Genomic DNA, 12,360 nt, shown 5'->3' with positions numbered 1-12,360 from the left:
TTCATAGCTGTCACTATATTCTTCTTTCTTTGTTTAATTTCTGTCATAGCTGTATATCCCTGGATTCTCTCTAAAGATCTCAATTATTGTCTAGGCCTAGTATTAAAGAATCTGATTATGTTTATTAGATGCTAGAATTAAGGGTTTTGATACTTCTTGATGTATATATATATTGTAACTATGCAACCACTGATGGTGATATATTTATTTTCATCCCAAACCTCTTAGTGAAAGGGGGACAGAAAACATTTCAGAATTTCTCTTGTATTATCTTGTCAAAGAAGATATGCAACTACAACTTTCTCGCCTCGGGATGTAGCAGCAGCGAAACCATAAAAAGCTGAAGGATGCATCCAAACGTTGGAAGCCATCTGTGAACAGTAACAAAAGATGAGGAAATGGTCATCATCTTAAACATATTTAGAAAAATTAAAACAATAACCACCCCGTTCCCTTTTTTCGTCACCATTAGACTGATTTTAGAGCTTGGCTGTACACGGTTAAAAGTTCGGAGACTGCGAGACCCAGGTTTAGGAGAAATGTGCACAACTAAACAAAAATCTGTGTTTGTTCGCGGTTCTTTCACTCGTTCTTGAAAAGGATATGTCAGCAGCATGCACTGCATCTCCTCAAGAACAGAAACAAAATTTTGAATATTATGGCAGAGGTTAAACACCATGACTGCTGATATAGATAAAATGCAAAGAGGGAACTTTACCTGTTAAATGTTCTGTTGTTTCCAGTTATAAAAAATGAAAAAGCTTCAACCTAAGCCGATAAATGAATTTGACTCGATGGCTGAAAGCTCTTCGTAAACATCCACCCCAAAGCCCCAATACTTGTTTCACACAAAAATAATCAGATTTGAAGCAAATCTAAATTTACTTCTCAAAGAGAATATTCGGAAAAATGTAATGCTCAAAAGCCCGGAATTATTAACACAAGATACAAATACGGCAGCGAGTTTGGCCATGTGGCAAAGCTACAAATTGTAACAGATGCATAATAATTCAAACTTATATATACCCACTTAAATTCTAAACTAGTTGGGATTGGCTTCCATGCGTCCTTAATTAAGAGGCTGAGATGGTATAATACCCTCAACCATGAATTTCCCCTCTTAATACCCTTCAAAGCCCTGAGACAATCATAAGAATAATAATAAAAATTGAGGTGAAGAGCCCACATTACCTCCAAAGATAGTCTTCGAACAAGAATGTGCACTATAATACTGGCAGGTGCATGCCAAGAAATGAACTCAGAGGCCATGATCATTTATCTGCAAAGATTTTATATTTTCCCCTTATGGCCCCACGCCAATGGATGCATGCTTAATTCCAATTGTCGACAGAGCCTACACATTAGCCTGTTCATCCCACCATTTATGCTGTTGCATCAACAAGAAATTCTACACCATGAACAGAAATCAACTCAGTGAACAGTTTTCCTCAGAAATGAGGATGGTAAAACATATTATTTTCTGCTGCTCTGCTTTACCTGATACTAGCTGATCTATTCACTGATGGGTAAACCACGTTTTCTTTTAGGTTATACCCTATTCTTGTATCTCTTCTACAGCATGCAAGTTTCCAAGAGCAGCAAGCAGCTTCCCTAATACCATATCAACCAAAGAAGATTACTGTCTCCTTATGCATGGTGCTTCAAAAACTCATTGCCACTATAATGTGCAGACAGCTGGGTAATCTTCAACAAGGCATACCAGGTTCTGCTTTCACACAGATTTTTGCACATCGCGAAAACTTAAGTCCTAGAAACCCATCCAACAAGCTTTCAGGATCCACCATAACCAATTTCCATCCGTTTAAGTGAACCCTGATTTTCTTTCTTTTGAGGACTATTTCTGCTCAAATAATCGTATGTAACGTACATGAGGAAATCCAGAAACAGGCTCTTTTCAGGTGGTGGTTTTGGCAAGTTAACATTATCTTGGATGTTACGGAAGGCTCTATCCATTAATTTTATGGAAATCTCATCGAAACCAAAGGAGATCTCATTCAACTTCTGACCCCACATAATGGTCTTTTCAGGCATTCCCTGCTTGCAAAAGTGAGATAATAGTAGATTGGCTGTAACGACATTAGGAACAAATGCCATCTTAAGCAATTTGGCAGTTACAATCATGGCACGCTCCAGAATGTCAGTACAAACACCATTCATAAGAGTGTTGTATGTTACTGTGTCTGGAACAACACCTGCTGAAATAAGCTCCTCCAGCATCATCACAGCTCGACTCATTTTCTGACCAGTACATAACCCATGAAGACGAATATTATAAGTAGTGATATCTGGGTCCCATCCAGTGGCATGCATTTTATTCACGATTTCTTCTGTACTAACTGTGTCAAATGCTTTACAGTATCCATCAATCAAAGTATTGTAGGTGACAATATCAGGGATCAACCCAGTATGGTGCATGTTTCTAAATACATCACTTGCTGACTTCATCCTGCCTTCTTTACAGAGACCGTTAATGATTATATTGCTAGTAAAAATATCAGGAAGAAGACCCTTTAGTGCCATCTCCCTCTCCAACATCAATGCTTCCTGCAGCCTCCCACTGTTGCAAAAGCCACGGATCAAAGAGTTATACACAAAATTGTTGGGCACGAACCCTTTTTTTGACATTTGTAAAAATACATCATATGCTTCATCCACTAGACCAACTATAGAAAGACCATTAATAAAGGCTGAAAAGGCAACAGCATCAGGATGCATCCCCCTCCCTTCCATCTCATTCCACAGGCTATAAGCACCTGCCACATCCCCCATCCTGAAGTACCCATCCAAAAGCAGAGTAAAAGCTGCTTTGTTGATGGGAAGGCCTTTTACTATCATCTCATACAAAAGGTCCCTAGCTTCTTGCAGCCTCCACAACTTGGATAAACCCATGATTAATGAACTGCATGTCAAAGATGAAGGAAATAAACCAAATTTAACCATCATTCTATACGCTTTAAAGGCTTTCTCTTCTAAGCCAGCCCTGCTATAAGCTGCTATTATTGAATTAAAAGCAACTACAGTTGGAGTTATTCCTTTCTCAAGCATATCCTCTAAAAGTTTCATGGCCTCATCCAGCCAGCCAGCCCAACACAAGCCTGAAACACAAATATTATATAGTGAACTAATTGGAAGCGAGCCTGATTGTGACAAATCCCTCAACAATCTGTCACAGTCTTCCTCTCTTCCATATCTATAATGCCCTGCAACCAGAATATTAAAAGTTGTACAATCAGGAGCTATAGCCTTGCTCTTCATTTCTTCATAAAGCATGTTTGCCTGACCAATATCCCTCGCCTTAACATATCCATTCATCAACGTATTATAGCATATAACATTGGGAATGTGACCGACCTCTTTCATCCCATCAAAAAGATTCCTTGCTTCTATCATATTTCCCTGATTGCAAAATGCATTTATGACTGTACCAAAAGTAACCAAGCTCGGTGTACAACCATTATCGATCATGAAGCGCATCCAACCAAGTGCATCTACAGTCTGTCCCCTTGTACAGTATGCATTAATCAAAATGTTATACGCATAAACATCTGGTTGACACTTAAACTTCTGCATCACGCACAACAAACTCTCCCCAACTTTAACATGTCCTTTTCTACAGAAACCAAGGATCACCGCATTAAAGTTATGATTGCAAGGTCTAGGCCCTTGATGAATCATACCCCTAAGCAACTTCCAAACACTACCATGATCACCAACTCTAAGCAACAACTTAAAAAGAATTGTAATTGCTGATGAACTTGGCCTCAAACCCACCTCCCTCATCCTACCCACAATCTCCAACGCCTCACAACCCATTTCCACTTTCAAAAAACCCCGCATAAGCGTATCAAGAACTGAGAAATCCGACTCAAATTCAGCATGCCTTTTCCACATAAACTCCACTACCTCCCTCCTCCTATCAACCCCAACTCTCCTAATAACCCAAGAAACCACATCTTGAGCGAGGAACTTGAGATTCTGTGCACCTAAAACATGTGCCGCAACACAAGAAGACTTGACTATTTCATCAGAATCATCTTGAAATGCAAACTTAAAAAACCCAAATGCAGTTTCTCTAGATTCTAATGATTTCATAATCTTAACTAAAAAATAAGGGCAATTTTTTTTAGCAAATCCCTTCAAAATGTAACCTTGGCCTTGTTTAATAATTCTAGACAGCCCAACAACTACTCTCCTCCTCTCATTTGAGTTCAAATAGCTTAAAGAATCGATCTTTTTATCAAAAAGAGGCAAAAACTGGTCAAAATAATTAATCTTTCTAGTATTACAGGAACTAGAACAGAAAGAATTTGTCTTTTTGGGGAGACAAGTGAGTTTGAAGAGAGTTAACATTTGCGAGTTCAGTGTTTGGTGGGAAAACAAGGGAGATTTAAAGTAGTGTACCTTAAGGGAGTTGCCCACCACATAGCCTACTTCATCAGACATCCGGGGGCCGCCGGAGAGTGAGGTTCAGCTGGGGTTTTGATCTTCTTCGTGGAGAAAAGGGGGACTCAATTTTGGACCGCAGTTTGGATTCTTGCAAGAAATGGATTCATATTATGGACAGAGATTGAACAGCTTAGGCTCCAATGGGTTTGACAAGGTTGGGTTTATTGGGCTTGCTAGAGCTACAGAGCAGCAAGTTTAGGTTTTGCGGTATCCCAGCACCGCCTGTGTTGGTCCCTCCGCTTCGCTCCACGCTAATGCAATAAGTTTGATTACTCACTAATTCACAATCATTTAAAAATATTTTTTTCTTGCAAAATAACTATCAGTGCCCTTTTTATTGTATAATATTAATTATCAAAATTTTAATTAATAATATTATGGTAAGATCATTTCTCCATAAATTCTTAATTTCAACGTACATGATATAGTTTTAGAAGGATGAAGAAATGAAATGATTTTCATTATACTATAGCCAGACAAAAATACCATCTCTTATTGAAATATGTACATAAAAAACCTCTGGCGTAACAGCTTAACCTTCCATATCCTATTGGCTGCTAGATTTTGTAACACTCAATCTTATAAGAGTTACTGCCTTTGCATTTCAATAAAAACATTGGATAATTCACCTCACATCACATTCCTTTGTCTGGTGCTACAAATTGAAAAATTTAGGGTTTTTTTTTTTAAAAAAAAATAGCATGATAAACTTAAAAATGTAGGGAAAAGATACTGATAAAAAAGGATTGGGTGAAATGATATAGTTTTATTTTATTGTATTTTTGAAGCGCAATATCCATTAAATATCGTGTTCCACAAGTGCGACATTAATTAAGATTTAAGAAGAGCATATTAAACACACAATGTTATTTCTCTTTCACGGGAAAATCCATTGAAATCCTCACTTCTCTCTTAAAAAACTTGTTAAACACTTAGATTTTTCACTTAAATCAACAAAACATAAAACTTATCTTAGTCCTTCAACATCCTTTGACCTTTTTGTGCCTAAAAATCCATCGTTCCCCTATTGTCGTCAATGTCGCCGCAACCATTCTTCTAGTTTTATAAATAAGTTGTTACATACTATATTGTTATCAATTTATATTTGATTTGGTTGAAATCAAATAATTACTTAAGTTTAATTTAAGGGTTGTTAAATCAGTGATAAATTAGTTAAAAATATATTCAATTAAATTTTATTTGACAAAGCTAAACATGAAAATAAAATAAATTAATAATGAATTAACTATTTTAATTAATTATGTGTTGCGTTTAATCTAAGTTAAGTTGTTAAATTATGAATTTTGTGTATATTGTTGTAGTAGGCTAATAATGTAGCTATACATGTACACTTGTTCATGCAATAGAATATAAATATGATTAAATTATGACAAAATACTTGTTTCATTGAATTGTTAATAATTGATAAATTTAGTATTTTCTTGAAAATAGATTCATTTGTCATGAATTTATATTTGATTTAATGCAATTAATCATTAAAAATATCAATTGATAATGGATCATGAACTATATTTTATTTTATATTAAGCTTGTTTTAATATTAAATTTTTGAAATTTGATAAAATTTATTATGAATTTTATCAATCAGGGTTGAGGCAATGCATTTTAGTTATGATTACATTAAATTGACTAGAATCCATTTTTTTCAACATAATATCTAATAACATGTTTATGTTATGTAATTGCAGTGGCAAAATTGTTTTCAAAGTAAATAGTAGTATCACATACAATGATGGGAACAATTTGTTGTTAACTGATAATTTAGATATATCGTATGTAGAAATGAAATAAATCATTTGTCATGGAGTGGGATGGAATTATAATAACATTGATATTCAAATAACTTAAAGGTGTCAAATTGATGAACAACAATATTATCATATATCGATTATATGTGATTATAGTTTTAAGACAATGATGATATTGTATGCGAGTAGTCGATTAAAATCTTTGTGTGTCCCAACTTTTGCTGGTCCTTGAAATTCAGTTGGTAGAGTGGATGATTTAATGCAAAAGATAGATGATATTATATTTGATAATTCTTTTGTTGATCAACATAAATTTGACTATTATGAGCCTGACGACAAGGAAGATGATGCTGATAATGATAATGATGTTAATGGTAAAATTATTCCTTCTTATCCTGATTTTGGAGATGCTTCTAAATCTAGTTTTATTGTTTCACATGGTTGGGCATTTAATCATAGACATATTTCATTAGGGTTTGATTTGGAGGTTGAACAAATATTCAGTAGTAAAAATAAATTGGTTAATTTTATTAAATGATGACACATTATATACTTGATTGAGTACCGAGTTTAATAGTCGAACTCAATATTTGTTCAGTTACAATATGTGCAAGCACCATATTATGATTAGTATTTACATGAAGGATATCATTAAATATCATATTCATTTGATATAACAAAGTTAAAGGGATTGCATACATATGTTATGATCTTTGTCCAAAAATATCATCATCAACTTAATGCAAATTTTATTGTTACTACTATATCAACCATTGTAATGAATAATTTTTTAATGATGGTTGCAAGCATATAAGATGGAATAAAATTGTATTACTATCATAAAATATCATATGACAAAGCATAAGTCGCAAAACAGAAAGTCATTAAGCATTTTTTTGTTTCATATAAGCAATCTTTTAAGAAACTGTCTAGATGATAGTTGAAAATATAGGAATCAAATCCTTGAATAGTTGTTAATTTAACACATAAAAGATATCTTAATGATAGTAAAATGATTTTTTAAAGAGTGTTTTTGGTCATTTGAACCTTGTATTGAAAGTTTCAAGTATTGTATGTCACTTATCAGTATTGATGGAAAATATTTATATGAGCAATATGATAGAAAGTTATTAATTGCATTTGTTTTTTATACGAATAATGAGATATTCTCATTAGTTTTTCCAATTGTTGATGAAGAAAATAATGACAATTGAAGATAGTTTTTTCTTTGTTTACAAATGTATGTTATTGGTGGCAAAACTAGTACATGTATAGTATCAGATAAATAAGCAGGCATCAAGAATTGAGTAGCACAAATTTAGCGTCAACCTTTAGGATACTTTTGATATTGTGCTGGATATTTTGTTATCAAATTCAACCATAAAAGATTTAATACGAATGTATTTTGAATCTTTCAAACATAAATTTGATATGTGGTGTGAAATAATATGTAACATAGACCTATCGTATAAAGAATGACTTAAGGGGAGCCAAAAGAAATATGAGCTATATATTATAATGATGGTCACCGATGTAGTAATATGACAAATAATCTTTTAAAATAAGTTAATCATGTTTTGAAAAATGTCAGGGCAATACCTATTTATACTCTAATACAATTAACAATTTACAGATGTAATGGTTATTGGATCAAACAAAGATACGAAGCTAGTGATGTCACTCAAAGTAGAGTATTTTGACCTCCAGCAATTCAGCTTGAATTAATAATGAGTAGGGATAGATTAAAAAACCATATTATACTGTTGCTTGACTCTAAGAAATAGGTTTCTTAGGTCAACACTCCTATTAAATCAAGTGTTGTGAAAGAAGTCAAACAAGTAGTTAAATTGAATGATAGAGCATGCATATATGGTAAATAATAAACATTTCATAATCCATGTTCACATGTTCTTGCATGTTGTGCTGAAAATTACTTGAACTTCGCACAGTTTATTAATGGTTATTACCCATTTCCGTAACAAGATTGATGCAACAGAAGGTCATACACGTTATAGGCATAGTTTTTAAACCCGGCCCGGTTTAAGGCCCGGGTTCCGGGTTTTGACCGGGTCGGCCGGGTCAATTTCTATTTTTAAAAAAATTCAAAACGACATCGTTTTAGTAAAAAAAAAACAAAAGTCAACGAGTTGCAACCGGGTTTTTGACTGGGTTTTGCCGGGTCGTCCGAGTTTTCGGGTCAACCCGCCGGGTCACACCGGGTCATGGCTCACCTTATTTTTTCATCAACCCGACCCGGTTCCAGCCCCAGGTCAGACGGGTCCCAGGTCAACCCGTCAGGCCAGGTCGGGTTTTAAAACTATGATTATAGATATAGTAAATACAATGACACAGGGCATGATAAAAAATCATGTCATAGCCAACAATATATATATATAACAATTTATTAGGTCATGTTATAATATATTATAATATTTTTTTAATTATATTAAATTTATATAATTTTACATTAATCACAAGTATAATTATACGAGATGTCACATACTTGATGTGATAAATTGTCAGTTTATGTTTAACATTTATATTTGAACAATAATTAGAGTGAACATTGCTATAAACATGTTCTGGCATGACACATCATTATTTTTAATTTTAATAACAAAAATAAATTTTAAAAAATAAAAAAATATTATCATAAAAAAATACCCTCTTCCACAGTACAAAGCACCGTCTAAATCTAGACTTCCCGGGACGGATAAATTGATAGCATTCATTGATTGCATTCTCATTTGCTTTTCTAGGGAAATAAAGTATTAAATTCCTCTGCATCGAATGAAATCGTAAGAAAGAACATAATGTTTCAACTGTGCCACAACCATCCGATTATTTCAATTGATGAATGCCACTGGGTTCACCAGATTGATTAATGCCACTGGGTTCACCAGCTAATAATTCTCCAACAGCTAGAAATTACAGTAAAAGGGGGCTTAAAACTTGAAAGCGAAGCCAATAATTGCTAGGCCCTCTGAATTATTATCATGAAAAGGTCCACTGAATTATTGTGGCCTACCTGTCATTATTAGTCTTAATTTAATTTAATTGCTTGTTCAGAATTATCATTTTCCTTGTATGTAATTCAGGAAATTATTGAAAATATTTCTTTGATCTACTTTTAATGTAACAGAAGCAAACCAAACACACACAAGCATGAACACCACAATGTTCTTGGATTCATTAATTTTCTCAAAATTTTTCTGGAGAAATGGGAGAACAAGAAGAGCAGAGCGATCGTTTCAAAGTACTACAATTAACCCTTAACTTCTTAACCCTTAAAAACATTAACCCCGAAACAAAAGCAAAAATCCATGGTAGGTCTGGCAACTCTCCTTCCCTGGCCTCGTCTCCAAATTACAGCCACACGCACCACGCCTTTACAGATCAAGATTGACATATAAGTTCCCACAATTTTTTTTGTGTTTTTTTATCTTTAACTGGGACTTAAATCTCAAAATTGGAAATTTAATTTGCTTTTCATATAAAATCAGCTGTTCGATTGTTAAGCAACAGCAACTGTGCCCGTCCGTACAGTCTTGTTAGGGGTAGAATCCTTAGGATCTGATTTCCTGATAGATCTAGAAGAGGAGGATGACATTTTCCAGCTCTTCTTCTCCGTAGATTGATCTATCTCTATTTGTTCTTGCCTGCACTCCTTGCTACAGAATGGGGTGTTCCCTCTGCATAACAATTTTCAATCCAAGTCAGCAAAACAAGGTCAATAATCATAAGCCCTACCCACACGATGCAAAAACAGTTCACATATTATCTTACCACTCGCAATTCTTCTTACAATTTCAAGAATCCATTAGAGATAAGGGAGTGGAATTATAAAAACTAACCTGTACATGTAGATGTCGGAGTTGCGACCGAGGGTTTTCCGGCATAGAAAACAAGCTTCCAGAAAGTGAGGCTTGTGGGAATCCAGGCAACCACTGTAGTAAGACATGATTGATTTCTAACTTCAAAGAAGAAACCCAAAGAGCTTTTTCAACCTCGAGCGTAGTAGTGAAAGTAGAGGAAAAGGCAAGTACGGAGGAAAGCCGTAAGCTCTATGCAAGAAAAGAGGAGGAGAACACTAGACAGGAGCTTGACAGTTTATATAGCGAAAGTCAGGGAGTGGACTTGGTGGGATCTAGTGCATGCAGGAGTAATGTATTATTGTGGTCTGTTACTTTATGACAACCTAGGTCAATTTTGATTGGTCCAAAATAGACTAGATGGGCTGTTCATTTTTGTAGTTTGTTTACGGTAGAGGAAATATCTTTTATTGGTTTTAAAAACCAGCGGCTGATTTCCTGAATCCCTGCTGCGGTGGTGGTATTGAATCCGCTACTGCCTGTCACGGTGCATGCATCTTTCTTTAAAGACACTTTTGTTATCATAATGATTCCATTTTTAGTTCTTAAACATTTGGTACCTAATCTCTACGTATTTCTCAATGCAACCACTGATGGTGATATATTTATTTTCATCCCAAACATATATATATATATATATTCTTCCATGAATCTTTTGAATCATGCACGTTATGCAATGATAAGGAAATTATTATTTTATTGTTATTTCGAGTTTAAATTAAAAAAACCATGTATAAAAAAGAAATTTTTAAAAACACTTATTTAAACATATATAAAAAATATTTTGATCATTACATACAAGAGACTAAAACCTTATTAGGGAATTTTCTGCCCGTTAAAACTTAAATTCGAAAAAATATTAGGGTATGAAAACATAATTTCATTATTCTCATAGGACTAGATTGTAATACATTTTGCGTGCACTTCTCATGATTTCTCTAGACAAACCAGGGACCACATGCATTACGCAAGTCGTTCTCTTCCACCAAGGACTCGAGTGTTAGTAGGCCCCACGGTCCAATAAACAACAATAAAGTTAACTAGGAGCTGCGTCGACACCGGCCCCGCAAGAAACCAACAAATGTTAAAAGGGCCCCACGTGGGCTCAGCTTCAAGTTGGCTCGACTTCCTAGGGACCATGTATTTCGGGCCCACAACAGCTGCCCGTGTGCAACGGGCAATTGCCTCCCTGACGTTACTCTGTACACGTGCGCGCTGTTTGTGTATCCAGCGCAGCACATATCATTATTCGCCATGGCACGTGTCACGTTATTATAAAAAGAAAGTTGGCTTGTTTGTACGTTCTCAAGGTCATCTAAATCTACGGTGAAGATTGTGCCATGATAGAGGCTCCATTATTGAGGGGTGGTGCCACTTTGGGTTTCCCTGCAAAGAACATGGTGTGTATTAAAATGACTGGTGAGGTTGTGATCTAGAGAGGTTGAGTTTATGTGTTCTTGGACTGGTTTCTCAATTATTGTGATGGTTTTGTCTGTGTATTTTAATATTTCTCAAGTTGAATTTGTTAGAAGAGTAATTCAATTTGAACATGTGGTGTTTGCTTATCAGAATTGGTGGGGAATACATGAGCGCGGAAAGTTGTTACTTTTTTAATTTTTATTGTATTTTAAAATTATTTTTTTCACCTGTTATTAAACTCAGCCTTAAATATAATTCTTATTGTACATAGAATTAATCTACATCAATATTAAAATAATGATGCTATTTTAATTTATATAAAAAAACTTAAAAAGACATTTTCTTGTGTAATATTCTTTAAAATTAAATTTGATATTAACCGAGTTATAAAATTACTTGTCACGTCAATCATTAAAATAAATTAAATTTTAAGTTTATTTTTTTAACCCAGTTTTAGTGGAGCCAGGTTTAATAGTTATGATTTGTTTAGGTTAATCATTTTTTTTGCCATAAAAAAACAGCAAGGACAACAATAATTGACCCTCATTCTCAGATTAACAGAGTGTAGATATACCAAGGGTGCGTTTTAAATGTAATTTCATAATTTTTAATTTAATTGTACTTTCAACATGAACTTTTTTATATTATGGTGAAAGAATTGACAAAATCCTTCTAGATAAGGGTTTTTGGACTTTGAATCAGTGACTCATGATCCTGTCAATGATTACAAAAGTTTTTGTACGGATTTCATATATCTGGTTAAAATAATGAAAAAATTATTATACTTGGACGTGTCATGAACATAGACATGTGAGGAAAATTTGAGTTTGAAT

At 34.3% G+C, this 12,360-nt stretch overlaps 2 protein-coding genes across 2 annotated transcripts; both read right to left on the bottom strand.

Annotated features, from left to right (window-relative positions):
• Positions 1–1,535: 1,535 nt before the first annotated feature.
• LOC105118376 (pentatricopeptide repeat-containing protein At1g09900-like) lies at positions 1,536–4,567 on the bottom strand. The gene has a single exon (XM_011016308.1). It carries the CDS (start codon positions 4,462–4,464, stop codon positions 1,792–1,794), a length of 2,673 nt encoding a protein of 890 aa, XP_011014610.1. The 5' UTR covers positions 4,465–4,567; the 3' UTR covers positions 1,536–1,791.
• A 4,835-nt stretch (positions 4,568–9,402) lies between these two features.
• On the bottom strand, positions 9,403–10,330 carry LOC105118375 (uncharacterized). The gene is made up of 2 exons (XM_011016306.1): positions 10,091–10,330; positions 9,403–9,928 (listed from the first exon to the last, which is right to left on the bottom strand). The coding sequence occupies exons 1-2, from the start codon at positions 10,195–10,197 to the stop codon at positions 9,751–9,753; spliced, it is 285 nt and encodes a 94-aa protein (XP_011014608.1). The 5' UTR covers positions 10,198–10,330; the 3' UTR covers positions 9,403–9,750.
• Between the last annotated feature and the right edge of the window lie 2,030 nt (positions 10,331–12,360).

This window comes from Populus euphratica, unplaced genomic scaffold (genome assembly GCF_000495115.2).
Source record: "Populus euphratica unplaced genomic scaffold, PopEup_1.0 scaffold1899.1, whole genome shotgun sequence".
Taxonomy (NCBI): Eukaryota; Viridiplantae; Streptophyta; class Magnoliopsida; order Malpighiales; family Salicaceae; genus Populus; species Populus euphratica.
Note: the sequence above shows the minus strand (reverse complement) of the source record. Positions and strands in the feature narration are given on the sequence as shown.